We start from the raw sequence: 16,198 nt of genomic DNA on the forward strand, positions 1-16,198 counted from the left end.
AAAATGTAGTTTAACTTTAGTTAAAAATAGACAACAAAACAAAACAAAAACAGAGCATTATAATTGTATAATGTATGTATTGTGATTGTAAGCCCAACAAGGGACAATGGTTGAAAATTAGCAATAGCTATAAACTTATGTGCGTTACATCAGTTTTGTGTTTTGTAATTGGACTTTGTTAAACTTCACTGTCCCTTTTAAATAAATAAAACAATAGCGTATAGCGAAAGGGTTCTTCCTGTTTGTTGTTGGTAAATAACAAACTGCTGGATTCAAAAGAAAGAGAAAGCCCAGTCACATTCTCCTGTATTTTGCTGCCCTGTTATGAATAATGTATTCAGTAAAGTATTCAAAGGAGGATGTCTGTGTAGGTTCTCAGTCATCCAGGCCATGGTAATCTAAGGAGCTTGGAAAGAAAACACTTAAGGAAGTCCAGTCGTTTTTCTTTCCAAGCTCCTTAGATTATTCAAAGGAAGGATGTCCAGAAGATGAAGAAAGAAGACATGTGTACTAGGAACCTAGGTACAACAAATAGAGAGGTGGTGAAGCCAAAGGAAATGGCTTATAGTGAGGTTAGGTTGGACACTAAAGAAGGAGACAATTTATAATGATTGGCTAAAGGCAGCAAGACCAATTTGAAAAGAATGTGCAACAGGTTGGAGTGATTAAGGACAGAGATGGAAATGTACTACATGTACTACAGGGGGATAAAGCTGATGAACCATACCACGGATATATGAGAAAGAGTTGCTGAAACAAGCTAAAGAAGAGAGGTAATGATCAATGAGCAGCAGTATGGCTTCCTGCTGAATAAAATCACTACAGATTTAATGTTTGCTTTGAGAGTGTTGAAGGAGAAGCATAGAAAAGGCCATAAGGAGTTGCATTGTTTCTTTGTCGATCTACATAAATAATATGATAGGATGCTAAGAGCAGAACTGTGGTACTGCATGAGGAAGCCGGAAGTGTCAGAGAAGTATGTGAGGGCGATGCAGGACATGTATGAGGACAGTGACACTGTGGTTAGGTGTGCGGGGTGACAGATGGGTTCAAGGTGGAGGTGGGATTACATTAGGGATTGGCTCTGAGCCCATTCTTGTTTGCGGTGGTGATGGACAGGCTGACAGATGAGGTCAGGCAGGGGTCTCCATGGACTATGATGTTAGAAGACAACATTGTGATCTGTAGTGAGAGTAGGTGGGAAAGAGTCTGGAGATTTGCAGTTATCCTCTGATTGGAAGAGGAATGAAAGTCAGTAAAAGCAAGACAGAATATATGTGTGAATGAGAGGGAGACAGGTAAAAAGGAGAAGCTGCTATAAGTAGAGGTAGAGAAGGTGTACAAGTGAAATACCTGGGGTCAATTCAAAGCAATGGACAGTGCAAGAGAGAGGTAAAGAAGGGAGACAGGCAGGGATGAGTGGGTGGAGATGAGTGTCAGGGGTAATTTGTGACAGAAGAATAGCAGCAAGAGTGAAAGAAAAAGGTTCCAAGATGGTAGTGAGACCTGCTGTGATGTAAGGTTTGGAGATGGTGGTACTAACAAAAAGACAGGAGGTGGCAGATCTGTTTTCATTGAGAGTGATCAGAATGAAAAAGATTGGAAATGAGTACATCAGCAGGACAGCTTAGGTTGACTATTTTGGAGGTAAAGTTAGAGAGTCAAGATGAGGGGGGGGGGGGGGGGGGGAAGCTATAAATAGATATAAATTATGTTAAGTTTAATCCAATGTCTTCAAATCCGAGTCTTGATAATAGTTTATTGTTTTATACTCCTTCTTATACATCCCAGTTTCTCCTTTCCTTCCATTTCTGTGAAACCATCATCCTATTTTTTTTTTTTTTTTGCCTGTCCCGTTTGGTTCTTTTGCCATCAGAATTGTTGTCTAAAGGCAAAGAAAGATGCCCAACGGATTTACTTTACCAAATTGACCATCCCAGCCTTGCCATAATGGTCCATTTGATTCACCTTTTATTGTTTATTTTATTTTCACTTGCTGAATACGGGACAGACTTGACTGGGGAAAAGAAAAACAGCCGAGAAGAGGGACGGGGGAGAAGGGCAAAAAACAAAAACCAACAGAATGGGCAGGAAAAAAAAAAGAAAAAGAAAATGCATATATCGATCACCTGGATCACCTGCTGAGAAAGAAAAAAGAAAACAAGAGTAATAGAATAAACAACATCACAATGATATATGGGAATATGACAGTAAATACTAAATATTAAACATTATTGTGCAGCACATAAGATCAACAGAACACAGTGTGCTTTGAGGTAGGAGCCAAAAAGGGTGTAGTTTGTGGGTGTGATCACCCGTGTGTACACCTGTGAGTATGGACGCGCTCGTTTTTTTAAAAGGTTCCTTCATGTAATGATCTGCTAGAGGGTGTGGGGGGGCCACAGCCCCCTCCTCCAGGGCAGGAGATCAAAACTCCAGACAAGAGGCCCCCAGAACACAAGAGACCAAGGAAGACCAACAGAGGGGCAGCCGCGCCACTGTCCCAGAAAGAGCTGAGGAGAGTCCCAGATGAGGGCTCACTCAGCAGCCGCGGAGCAGAAGCCAGGGGGAGTTGCAGTGACGCGCCTGTGAGCTCCGCCGGCAGCCAGCTGTGCCTGAGTGACCGAGCCCCAGGCCGAGACGCCGGGGGCACCCCACCTCCGAAGTGGCCCGAGCGAGCCCCAGGCTCCAGGCCCCGATAAGCAGCCGCCAAGGAGTGAGCCGGTGTGTACCTGGACGCCCACCCCCAGACACAAAGAACCACCAACGCACCGATGTGAAACCATCATCCTTTTCTTACCTATTTCCCTTTGCTATCGCCATGTTTCCTTCAATTTCTACTTGATTATATTGTTGACTTCTGTCTGAAGCTGAAAACTAAATCAATGAAAATGCTTTTTATGGCTCCTTAGCTGGAGTTTCTTTTCCTTTAATGCCAAAATGTACAATCTCATAAAAATCTAGCTGTAGAGCAAAGAGTCCAGAATGTGGACTCTTTGTTTTTGTAAGAGTTTAAGCACTACCAAAAATTTCACATTTCAGTTGAATATTGTAGACTATTTTATTCTTATTCTTTTTTTCTTATTCTTCTTATAGTTTTCATTTATAATTATACATATCTAAATTATTATTTTTGCTAAATGAAATGTGATATGTTCATTGAACAGAAGTGGTCGGGTCATTTATTTAACAGCGCTCCAGTGTTCAGGCTAATGGGCTATTTCACATATACAATTGGACTGTATCATTTAAATGTTCTTAATAACATTGGCATTTTGTCCAAATTAAAAATGAGCTTGAAGAGGTTTATTTGTGAGTTTATTGTCTGAGGCTCTTGAATACTTGCCTTTATATCCTCTTCCTTATATTTTTCCTCTTTTATCTTATCATGGGTGGAACTTTGAATGTTGCTTCAGTGTTATTGTAATGCAGTAAATAACGGTTGGCTTCATTTTGGAGGATGTTGTTTATGTTTCTGGTAAGTACTTCAGCTTTTTACCTCCACTGTATATATAAGCCAAACTTCCTTTGTGAAATTAGAAATACGTACAAGAGATTATACAGAGATTATTTGTTGGCATCAAAAAGATCATACCATTCTTGAACCGTCCGATTCATTTTAATCAGATCTTTATGTTTATCTTTACGAATTGGACTTATATTCTTCGCGCTCATCGATATATTAGTCAGCCACATCCACACAAACACACACAAAAATGGCGACTATTTTGTTTTGTGCTCAGATCACCTGGAGTGATGTAACTGCTTCTGGTGACAGACAGCAGAGGACAGTGGGCTGGCTGTCAGCCAGTCTCAGGTGGAGCTGCTGCTCAGACTCTCCAACACTCACACAGGGACAGGCACAGCACAGTCATGAAGATAACCTGAAGGTAAGCCTCTGCTCTGAAAAGAGGTTCCTCTTTCCTTTATTGCATTATCAAGGCAAGAGCTGAAAGAACAAAATCCTGAGCACAGGTGAATCATGCCATTTTACAAATCTGCCTTAGAATAAGACTCTACATATTTCAGTGGTAGAGTTCATGTTATTATAAGTTTGTCTGCTAAGGATCACAGTTTGGTGCCAAAGGCAGTACCTGTGGGAAGTCATGACGGACTTTTGGCTGATTTCTGTTCCACTGGACAAAACAAGTTTAACCAGTGTAGAGAAACTCAAGCGCACCATTGTCAAAACCAACCTGGCCTCCTCCTGCTGCAAGTTCTCCATTCCAGATCTTAAGGTGAGGATGTGCATCATCTGAATGATAAAAAAAATGGTATTGTGTCTCAGCCCTAACAAAAACAAAGAGTAAGTGGCGCGAGTGTGTGTTAACTCTGTGTTTGTAGCAGTACAGGAGAGTGATGGTGTTTGGTGTCTTTCTCTGATGAAGAGGTAAAGGCTCAGGTTGCTCTCTACAGTTTGAGGCAAAATTTCCATCTGAATCGTTTCACTCAACGTGATCAATGAGCATCTTGTCTTCCAGGAAATGCATTTCCGTATCATCAAGAGTTCAGACATTAAGCAGCTTTAGATGTAGTGATTGTAAATGCAGGGTCTTATGAAGTCAGATTTATTAAACGCAGGTTGCAGTAACATTAACTGTGCTGTGTGTGCCGTGACCTCAGGTGGGAGTACTGGACAGTCTGCTCAGCGTGTCAGATGATCTTTCCAAACTCGACACGCTGGCTGAAAGGTAAAAAAGCTGAATGTGCTGCTCTCAATCTGTTCCTGCTGATTAATGAATACGTTTGTCTCATTAATCATCGCATGTTTGCATTTTCATGTGCGGCTTTGTTCCTCATTAAGACCCAATGATTCTGAGCTCCTGTGCAGTCTGTGCCATGATTAATTGATGGTCAGGGGCAGCTATCGGTTAGTTTTCCCTCCTGCTTTTAAATTCACTGCTGGTGCATTTGAGCTGACACAGTGCAGACTTTAAAGAGACAGTTCACCCTAAAGTAAAATGAGTATTAAAGGTAAGAACTTAAACACAAAGAACCCCATAAATCCAACTAAAGTTAAAAATTTACTTATGCGACTGGAAAAAATAAGGAAACAAACTGGGAAAAGCAGGACATGGGCCAGAAAAACAGATTTAAATGCTAGGAAAAGTGAAAATCATAACAAAACTTTAATTATGACAGCAGATACTTTAGACTAGTTGCATTAATTAAAACTATGAAACCTATAATTCACTACTAAGTAATTAATATCTTACTAGTGAAAACAGTAAGAATTTAATTATCAGTTTTTGTCTATTGAAAAGTAAAATCTCAAATATAAGAAATGCAGTTTGAGTTACATGGAAAACATAGAACATGGAAAAAAACAAAACAAAAAAACACAAAGAGGTGTGAATGTCAGTATTTTCAGGTGTTGAAATGTTGAATTGCACAATGAAAATGTAAGAAAGAACTTCACTAAGTAAAAAACTAAGCATAACTTATGTTGCTGGTAAATGCAGCCATCTGCAACCCTGAAAACCCTGAGGATGGATGGATGGACAGACCCTGGTGATGTCATCCACTGAAGTCTTAATATGAAGCGTGGAGCCCAGACTTTTTTGATATCATAATTTTGCCATTTAATTAAACAGTTGCACAAGCATTGAAAGAATTTGGATGTGATTGTATGTGTATTACTGCTTGCAGTGAATTCATAACATAAATAACCCTCCTATCTGATTCAAATAATTACAGTTATGTACCAAATAAAGACTTTAAACTAGCCATTAAGCCCATCAATTGATCAGGAAAGTGTTTAGATGAGAGTTGTGGACTTTTTCCCCCATAGACGTTTATACTACCAGAAGCCTTTTGGCAGCCAGTGGACTCAGGCCTTGCTGGCCATTTGAAAGAATGCAGGTGCGAGGCACTTCCGTTTTGGCTTAATTTTCCAGACCTGGAAACTACGGCCATCTATAATAGAATCTAACAGGAACACTTCTCTGTGACGGTCTGTTTCTGACTTACTGAAGAATAGAAATATGACGTACAGTGAGGCAAAAAAGTATTTAGTCAGCCACCGATTGTGCAAGTTCTCCCACCTAAAATGATGACAGAGGTCAGTAATTTGCACCAGAGGTACACTTCAACTGTGAGAGACAGAATGTGAAAAAAAATCCATGAATTCACATGGTAGGATTTGTAAAGAATTTATTCGTAAATCAGGGTGGAAAATAAGTATTTGGTCAACAACAAAAATACAACTCAATACTTTGTAACATAACCTTTGTTGGCAATAACAGAGGTCAAACGTTTACTATAGGTCTTTACCAGGTTTGCACACACAGTAGCTGGTATTTTGGCCCATTCCTCCATGCAGATCTTCTCGAGAGCAGTGATGTTTTGGGGCTGTCGCGGAGCAACACGGACTTTCAACTCCCGCCACAGATTTTCTATGGGGTTGAGGTCTGGAGACTGGCTAGGCCACTCCAGGACTTTCAAATGCTTCTTACGGAGCCACTCCTTTGTTGCCCGGGCGGTGTGTTTTGGATCATTGTCATGTTGGAAGACCCAGCCTCGTTTCATCTTCAAAGTTCTCACTGATGGAAGGAGGTTTTGGCTCAAAATCTCACGCTACATGGCCCCATTCATTCTGTCCTTAACACGGATCAGTCGTCCTGTCCCCTTGGCAGAAAAACAGCCCCATAGCATGATGTTTCCACCCCCATGCTTCACAGTAGGTATGGTGTCCTTGGGATGCAACTCAGTATTCTTCTTCCTCCAAACACGACGAGTTGAGTTTATACCAAAAAGTTCTACTTTGGTTTCATCTGACCACATGACATTCTCCCAATCCTCTGCTGTATCATCCATGTGCTCTCTGGCAAACTTCAGACGGGCCTGGACATGCACTGGCTTCAGCAGCGGAACACGTCTGGCACTGCGGGATTTGATTCCCTGCCGTTGTAGTGTGTTACTGACGGTGACCTTTGTTACTTTGGTCCCAGCTCTCTGCAGGTCATTCACCAGGTCCCCCCGTGTGGTTCTGGGATCTTTGCTCACCGTTCTCATGATCATTTTGACCCCACGGGATGAGATCTTGCGTGGAGCCCCAGATCGAGGGAGATTATCAGTGGTCTTGTATGTCTTCCATTTTCTGATGATTGCTCCCACAGTTGATTTTTTCACACCAAGCTGCTTGCCTATTGTAGATTCACTCTTCCCAGTCTGGTGCAGGTCTACAATACTTTTCCTGGTGTCCTTCGAAAGCTCTTTGGTCTTGGCCATGGCGGAGTTTGGAGTCTGACTGTTTGAGGCTGTGGACAGGTGTCTTTTATACAGATGATGAGTTCAAACAGGTGCCATTCATACAGGTAACGAGTGGGGGACAGAAAAGCTTCTTACAGAAGACGTTACAGGTCTGTGAGAGCCAGAGATTTTCCTTGTTTGAGGTGACCAAATACTTATTTTCCACCCTAATTTACGAATAAATTCTTTACAAATCCTACCATGTGAATTCATGGATTTTTTTTTCACATTCTCTCTCACAGTTGAAGTGTACCTCTGGTGCAAATTACTGACCTCTGTCATCATTTTAAGTGGGGGAACTTGCACAATTGGTGGCTGACTAAATACTTTTTTGCCCCACTGTATAGGCAAGCAAGCAGGTGTCCTTGAAACACCTCAGCAAGATTTATGAAAAACTAAGCTAAGTGAGCAAAATCATTGCTAAAACCGAGCTCACTCGAGCAACTGGTACACTTGCGAAACTATATAAGAGGCTTGAAAACAGGCAACAGGCAAACCAAGGACAGAAAACAGTTACGTCACACTTGAGGAGCTCTGGACAGTGTAGAGATCTGCACAGAGACAAGTTAGGCAAGCAAGCAAGCAGAGCATCAGGGGAAGTCTTTAATGCAAAAAGATTTCTTTAGTTTTATTCCTTACTTTTTCTTCAGTCTGAGATGTTTCTACATCAGCAGTTCATTGTGCAGGAACTTTATGCAAAACATATAAACACTGTGTAATGATGGTGTTTCTCCTGTCGCCTGGTCAGTGTGATCAAAAAAACATGCCAGTGTATGAAGGAGGTGCTGGAGTCTAGTGACAAAGTGCTGGAAAATGCTTTGGCCAATGGAGGTGAGTCACACACAAACACACACGCTGAGAGTGTTAATTATCTCATAGAGAAACTGGATACAGGCCACATACACACTGCTATTAAGACTAACAGCTACTGAAAAACTCCATTAAAGGCCTGATGCTTTTACTGTAGACTAATGCTTGCAGGCTGTAGGAGAGAACAACAGCAGACCAGGCTAACCAGCATGTCTGATTACTCTCCCCCCATCAGACCACAGCAAGAACCAGAGAGCAGCCCTGTCACCCCTGAAAGCTTACCTCAAGTCTCTGAGGGGTATTTTATCTGCTCTTTGAGCTGGAGTGCAGTTCTGTGTGACTCCTATTATAAACCACATCTGTAGTATCTGCTTGATTTTTTTTTAAAGACATACCAAACCCTAGGTGTGTTTAAAGTTGTGTCATTTGGATACACAACTTGTGTTTTTTCCTCTCTCTTAGTTGACTTGATGAACTTCATGATCAAGTTTCAGTGGGACAAAGCAAAATATCCTACATCTCTAACTCTCTCCAGTCTGGCAGAAATCATCAACAAGGTACAACATCATAAAAAAGTGGGGATGATAATTAATGACATAAATATGACAGCAATTTATAACTAAACTCTTGTCAAGACACAAAAAACACAGCAAAGTCACAGTTCACATGCTAACATATTTACCTGTTAGCATACCTTCATATGCAGTTTTATATGACTGGGCGATGTTATAAAATGTTTACATTAGAAGTTACTTACATATTTTATTCATAATCTTAATTAACTGACTCACTTTTCTGATATTTGAAGCATAAAAGCAGTAGTAAAATCCCAACACGAGGCTATAAATAAACCACAGCTAACGATCATCACAACAAACTCTTACATTTTCATATTTTCAAGCCAGAGTTACACTAGATATTGAACAACTCTTTACACAGTGTGTCACAGAAATCCTACTAATGGCAGAGTAAACTAGATTGTACTACTAGATTGTAATTTCACTACATTCAGTTACATTTAAAATGAATAAAGTAGTGCTGTCAGCTAACACATTAACGAGCTAACCACACTAATGCGTTGACGCCATGCAGCCCCACGCACGGGGCAATATGCGCTAACTCGCTAACGGAGACTTGCCATGTTAATGGGGTTATGGCGTTAACGTCATTTTAACGAGATTAACGCTGACATCAGTAGAATAAAGATAAACTTGCAGGTTACATTGTCTTAAAATTGTTTCTGTATTTAGTAAACGCATTACATATTTGATGTGTGTGCTGTTAAAGCTAAATACTACGAGGGAGAAAAAATACTCCTAAAATTGAAAGTGAGCACTACTTTTACAGCTTCTCCTGTTTAAGCTCTGTCCACCAGAACAAGTCACTGCTGATTTTTGACATCACACTTAATTCAGACTTTGTTCCTCCACTTCAAAGTCCTCTGTTTTTAACCATTTCCAACACTTTATTCTAATTATAAACTCTGAAAAGACGTTTGGCAAAAACCAAAGCTTTTCCAAAGGCTGAAAACAAATTCTGAAGCAGCTACATGATTCTAGTTCCCTCTCAGATGGTAGAAACATGTTGCCTACCCAAGTTTTAACACCTGCATGTGTTTCAGGAAGTTTCGCAGGTGGAGGCAGAGTTAAAATCACGTTCTGCAGCGTACAACAGTGTGAAAGCGAGCTTGCAAAACCTCGAGCACAAACTAGAGTGAGAAACATTAGTTATATTAAATAGAAATAAATCCCTACATTATCTATAGATATGCATGTTTACATATCTACATACTAAAGTGGAATTTCTGTCTCTGCAGTGGCAATTTACAAACTTGCAGTCTGAATGATGTCGTGAGGAAAGAAGACCTGGTGGTCTCAGAGTACCTCACCACTCTGCTGGTAGTGGTGGCCCGGTCAGTGACACAACATGACTATGTTTTTCTGGGATAGTCTTAATATTAAAATGTTTGTTTCTGCATATTTTCTGGTCACAGAGGGAGCTACTCGCAATGGGAGAGGAGTTACGAGTCGTTGTCAAAATTTGTGGTTCCGCGGTCGAGCAGGTGAGCTGTCTTTATGCACTCTTGGCCATGAGACAAACAATTCTACTCGATCCAAGTACAAGTGCACCGGTAGCTGCTCTCAGCATCCAAAAGGTCAGGTTAAGTAACCGCAGGTGTTTCATTACCGGCAGAAAGTAAGAGTCTTTTGGCCTGGATCTGCAGCAGCGAAAAGAAAATGTCTTTTTTGACAAGTAAAATGTTAAAGTTGACATGAAAAAAATAACTTTGTCATAGCTGACGTGCAGGAAATAATCCAATTTCTATAAAAAAAATAATTTCATCCAAAACAGGAAGGGGAAATTGTGAGGGTCATACCAAGTGACACAATACCAATGACAAAAATTGTATATGCATAAATAAATCGCAAGTTAATGTTTCAACTCAATGTAGGGTGTCTTCCTATCACTTGTGCTCATGTTTGTTAAAATTGTTACCAACATAGGACAATCTTGCCAGGAAGAGCCACTGGGGGGGCCAGCAAATTTTGGGAGGTGGCCAGTGCCCCCTTTGCCCCCCTTGGAGGCACCCCTGATCCAAGAAATCTACTTATCACTTGTAAGACCCTTTTGTCAGTATAAGGCCTAGACAGCTAAATTGATAATTGTTTAACTTCTAGAAAATAACACTCCACATTCCATCTTAGTTTTTGTAACATTCATACACTTACTGGCCACTATATTAGGTACAACTTGTTGTACTGGTGTAGATTCAGCAAAATGCTGGAAACATTTCTCAGAGATTTTGGTCCATATTGACAGGACAGCATCACGCACATGCGTCAGATTTGTCAGCTAACATCCATGATGCAAAACCTCATTCCACTGCATCCCAAAGGTGCTCTATTTGATTGAAATCTGGTGACTGTGGAGGCCATTTGAGTACAGTGAACTCACTGTCATGCAAGCATTGGAAGCAGCCATCAGCAGATGGGTACACTGTGGTCATAAAGCAATGGACATGGTCAGCAACAGGTGTTCAGATGATACTCAGTTAGTTTGCCAAGATAATATCCCCCACACCATTACACCACCACCACAAGCCTGATGACAATGCAAGATGGATCCATGCTTTCATGTTGTTTATGCCAAATTCTGACCCTACTACTTGGTTTACCTAACAAAGTGGCCGATGAGTGTTTTTCTTACAGTGAACCTGATTTTGCCCATGTAAATCCTATCAACCTGCTATTACATTGTGATCAGTCTGTTAAGGACTCATGACAAATTCCATATAATTCAATTCAGCGTTATTTATATAGCGCCAACAGTTGCTTCAAGGCGCTTTATATTGGCTTAATAAACACAGACTTGAAATGAACCTGCAGCAATAAGTTCAAATGCAAGTAAACACTACTTGACTTACTCCTTGTTGTCTTTTACCTTGTTGCTACATCTTTTCTATTGTTGTCTTATGTGACTGTCAGGAAGCTGTATGAGAACGGAGAGGGGGGAGTCTTCTCAGTGACACTTTTCAAAAGAGCTGTGTGTGAATTCAAAGCCAAAGCCCAGGAAAGCAAGTAAGCAGGATGGTGTGACAGAAAACACCCAATATAGTCAAATCTGTGTTGTCTGTTTGAATTACCAAAGTGTAGCCTCTGGTCCACACAGGTTCTTTGTGCGGGACTACAGCTTTGATCTGGAGGAGCAGAAACAGCGGGAGATTATGCAGCTTAGTTTTCACAAAAAGGAGCAATATGTGAGTCAAACATTACACACACTCTCTGAAGGTTTTTTTTTTTTATGTTTTATTAATGCGCTTCTCTCTTTCACAGGGAATCTTTGTACGCTGGCTGAAGGTGAATTTCAGTGAAGTGTTTGTTGCCTGGATTCACTTGAAAGCATTGCGGGTGTTTGTGGAATCAGTCCTGAGGTCGGCACCTGATGACAGTGATGATTTTTTTTTCGTGAAGAAGGCTCGCGATTGATTCATGTGATGATATTGCCTTTCAGGTATGGGTTACCTGTGAATTATCAGGCTCTTCTACTGCAGACTGACAGGAAGCACTCGAAGAAACTCAAAGAAGAACTCGCTTCACTGTTTGTGCATCTGGACCCCACCGCCAGCATTACTGATGTAAGAAGCCATAGTGTTATAATGTTGTCATTATAGTAATGTAAAGCACAGACATACAGAAGATGGATGCACCAACATTAGTTGGAAAAGCCACAAATTGAGGGATTTAACTGACAACATCTTGTTTGTTGAAGCTGGGAGGGACCATATATGGATGAAAGCATGAAGTTGTCATCTAATGCTGGCCTCGTCAGTTGTGTGCTACATAGATTTATCACACAGACACAGATATCTGAAAATTAGTGGAAGGAATGATCTGGGCCATTTTGTACGGTATTCATTGTGTTGTCTTTTGCAAACATACCCATGATACTTTCCTTAGTAAAAGATGAAATGTCCACCTTAATGTTGTTCTTTAAAAAAAACTGTTAACACTAATGGGAAACATGGTGTATCCAAGTGAAGCTTTTGTGTGACTCAGTAAATCAAACAGAGCCTCAAAATTATGAGTTTGGGTAGAGTTAGGCAGCAAGGTGGCTCACAACAACTGTGGCCAGGTTAAATCAGCTTATCAAATAGATACGTAGGAGAATCTGATCTGCACTGTGTTACAGATGAGCTCATTTGCTGGGAGTGCTCGACTTGATGGCCTGCCTGAACTAATCCTGATAAACTAAAAATGAGCTTTTTGCAGGTAGACATTATTTAAAAATTTCAAACCTTATTTTTTTCAACAATATGCAATCTCATAACAGTTGAATTATTTGCTATTTAATTTGATTGGAAACTTGCTGTAGTTTACTTTTTAAATAAGAGTGTTTCTACAAAAGTAGCACAGACAGAAGTATGAGATTTCATTTTTGAACAGTGGAACATTCGTAGTGTACTCTTGGACCCCTTTTAACTGTTGTAACAGCTTTTACTTCTCTGGGTTTGACTGTAAGCACTTTCCTCAATGTGCACAGTTATTTTGCTGCTTGGTGATGTAAAATGTAAATTTTTACCTGAACCTTTTCATGTAGCCTGTTTTTTTTTTTGGTTTTTTTAGGTTAAAAATATTAAACATTTTGAAATCAAGACTCAAGCAACAACAAATAACTTAAAGCTAAATGTTTTCACAAATTAATTGTGCATGATGTGCATCTGCTGCAGGCAGGATTTGGATGCAAATGCAGAAACACAGGAGACAGGAATAAAGTCAAACACAGGTTTAATGCTGCACTCATACAAAATAGAAAATAAAAGCTGGACAGGAATGAGAAATCCAATAACTAGTGAAACAGAGCAGGGCCACACACAGAACCATGAGGGAGAACAAAACGAAGACCCCACACAAATTGAAGGAATATGGATACAAGGTGATTAATGCAAACAAGAGACACCTGGGAGGACAGCTGAACCCAACTGAGGCAACGAGACAAGGGATGTGAAACTTAATACAAAGCACTAGAGACAAATAAGTAATAAAACAGGAAGTAACTAAACACGGGAACAAACTAAGAAATAAACTGAAGATATTTAACAACAGCAGAACCCAAATGACCAAAAAACGGCAAAAGACCCAAGAACATGACAGAATTATTGCAAATAGTTTATTGGGTAAAATTGTATCGTTATATAAGACCAGTGACAGACCAACAAGTGAAGTGCTTTCCCAGATTGTTGATGTCTGAGTGAGGAAGAACCTGTCAGCAGTCAGCAGGAAATAACATATCTCTCAGTCAAGTTCACTCGTGACCTTCGAGACAACAGAGAGAAAAAGGAAATAATAAAAACATACAAACTCAAGCTGAATTTAGTGAAACACTGCTGCTGGTTCAGTGTGTGCGTGACTGTTTTCTGTGTCTGATCTGCAAACAGGTGAGCTGTGACATCCCAGGACTCTGTCAGCAGGAGTACTTCTCCTACATCTGCTTTCATATCAGCACCAACGTGTTGGACATCAGCTAGCTGTCAACAGCAAGACTGAAAGAGCAAGCACCCACAAGCTGTGGTTTGTTCCCATTCAGTCACTCACAGCCAGAAACATAAAGACCCCGATGGCTAAAATAAAACCGGAGAATATAAATATATTGTTTTCAACATTTCCCTTAAAGGAGAAAGATGTAAGGTGTAAATACAGGAAGGTGTAAATAATCCTTGGGTTGTCTTCACCACAAAGCAAGCTGCACGTGTCCTGTGTTTGTCATGTGCTGCACATGGAATTGTGGAAAACCTTAAAATATGTGTAATATCAGAGGGATTTTTTTTTCAGGGATTCATTTTAAAACTATATGTACTGTAAATATTAATGTCGGTTTCAAACATTTTAGGTGAGCACATTATTTCTAGAAATCTTACAGCTTGCACAAATAAAATGGATTTCTTCATTCACCATTGCCTGTTATTCTGCAAGACAGCCTAGTACATTTAGAAATGCATTATCCAGAGAATGGATTCATGAATCTGTATAAAAACATCACTTGTGACCCAATTTAGATCAGAATGTTCATGTGTTGCAAGTCTCAAAATCTTAAAGTGGGGCCGTTCTGCTAATTTTCAACTCCATAGTGTTTTTCTGGATTCTGGAGATTATGTATCGGAATTTCAGGAGCGGGACCACGCCTCCAAACACGCTCCTTCCGGTTGTCATCTATATATCCGGTTGTTCAGTGATGACGCGACGAATCCTACTTCCGGGTCTAAAGTAGTCTGCGTTTAATATGGCTTTTGTGTTGTTAACATGTTTAATGTTATGTATTTTCTTCTATTTGATCTCAAAAAGCTCCTAAAACAGTCAGTGATCACTGTTGACCTCCCTCGGCTTTTATTACCGCTAATCATTTATTTAAGCTCAGTTTTTAAAACCTTAGGATGTAACTACAGCCCAGCCCATGCAGCAGTATATGAATGACTAACCTCGTATTGTGGATGGATTATCTCAGTTGTTCTCCTGGCTGAAGTTTGGTCCTTTTACAGCATCCTGCCATGCGATTACATTTGTTCCTGACCACCGAGAACACTCACGGTAACTTTTATCGAGTGGGAAAAAAGTTAGCTTGTTTATATTATGCTAACATAGCTGTGTCGCTAGCGGTCACGTAGCACATCATTATATACCAGCTAGCCAAACTTCAGTAACCCTATAAACGTCACTGCTGTTTAGCTTTCTGTCTTCATTTATGTTGGAAGTGATAACAGAGCTGTACGTTTTAATTTGTTTCCAAAACCCCGCAGTCAGGACATGCTATATTGTATTTAGATAGACGCTAGCGAGCTATCTCCCTGCTAACTTCTAACTCCGTTAAATGTCATAAATTCCGTTTTCATGGATGCCTGGATGTTAAACTCAATTGTTACACCTGGCAGAGCAGAACGCTGATCATTTTATTAAAGATGAAGACTTTAGACAGTTTTTCAACTCTCAGTAATGCCATAGTGATCGTTTGATATATGGACCTGCAGCGGAGTTTAGACCCAGACACGGCTAGTGACGTCAGACTGAACAACCGGATAGGTTCCCCCCAGTTCAGCAAACTGTTCATTGTCGTTTACGTGCAAACAGGGTCCATTCTTGGCGAATACCTTTAAAAACAGCTCATCTCTTAGGAGTAATGTAATTTTACGTTAATAACTACTCAAGCTCGGCATCCATCGCTTTTCCTCCGGCGGCGCTTCCAAAAAACCGAATGCTGAGGACCTTCTAGCAGTTTTCTCGCCACCCTACATACGGTCTGCTACATCCATCCATCCAGTCGGTTTATCTCCGCTAAATCCAGTCATGAAGTAACTCCGGCCGCCCGCCACTTCAGCGAAAACCAGCGAAGTCGCCCGCCAGCAGAACTCACAGCTCCTCTCATGTTGCTCCGAAACGGGTCACAGGCCGGGCGAGTTAGCCACCAGCGCCGAATCCACGCTTCCAAACAAATCGCAGCTCCAACAGCTCCACCAACCCGCCAGCGCCAGGTAGCAGGGGGAAGCTCAGCTCTGTTCTCGTTCCCACTAACACCATTTAATGCAAGCTGGAAATCTGTCGCTAGCGCCATACTCTCAACTGTTCTCCATCGTCGTGATGTTTCCATC

General features: G+C 40.7%; 1 protein-coding gene across 1 annotated transcript; it reads left to right on the top strand.

Annotated features, from left to right (window-relative positions):
• Window positions 1–3,785: 3,785 nt before the first annotated feature.
• atp6v1c2 (ATPase H+ transporting V1 subunit C2) lies at window positions 3,786–14,509 on the top strand. Its single transcript, XM_085441046.1, has 14 exons — window positions 3,786–3,890; window positions 4,067–4,238; window positions 4,624–4,691; window positions 8,000–8,082; window positions 8,297–8,359; window positions 8,524–8,618; window positions 9,683–9,774; window positions 9,878–9,973; window positions 10,055–10,123; window positions 11,547–11,639; window positions 11,731–11,818; window positions 11,895–11,992; window positions 12,073–12,196; window positions 13,997–14,509. The coding sequence occupies exons 2-14, from the start codon at window positions 4,107–4,109 to the stop codon at window positions 14,084–14,086; spliced, it is 1,191 nt and encodes a 396-aa protein (XP_085297172.1). The 5' UTR covers window positions 3,786–3,890; window positions 4,067–4,106; the 3' UTR covers window positions 14,087–14,509.
• Window positions 14,510–16,198: the final 1,689 nt, after the last annotated feature.

This window comes from Copadichromis virginalis, linkage group LG19 (assembly GCF_057382275.1).
Source record: "Copadichromis virginalis isolate Kocher_CV1m ecotype Utaka linkage group LG19, C_Virginalis_male_GT1.1, whole genome shotgun sequence".
Taxonomy (NCBI): domain Eukaryota; kingdom Metazoa; phylum Chordata; class Actinopteri; order Cichliformes; family Cichlidae; genus Copadichromis; species Copadichromis virginalis.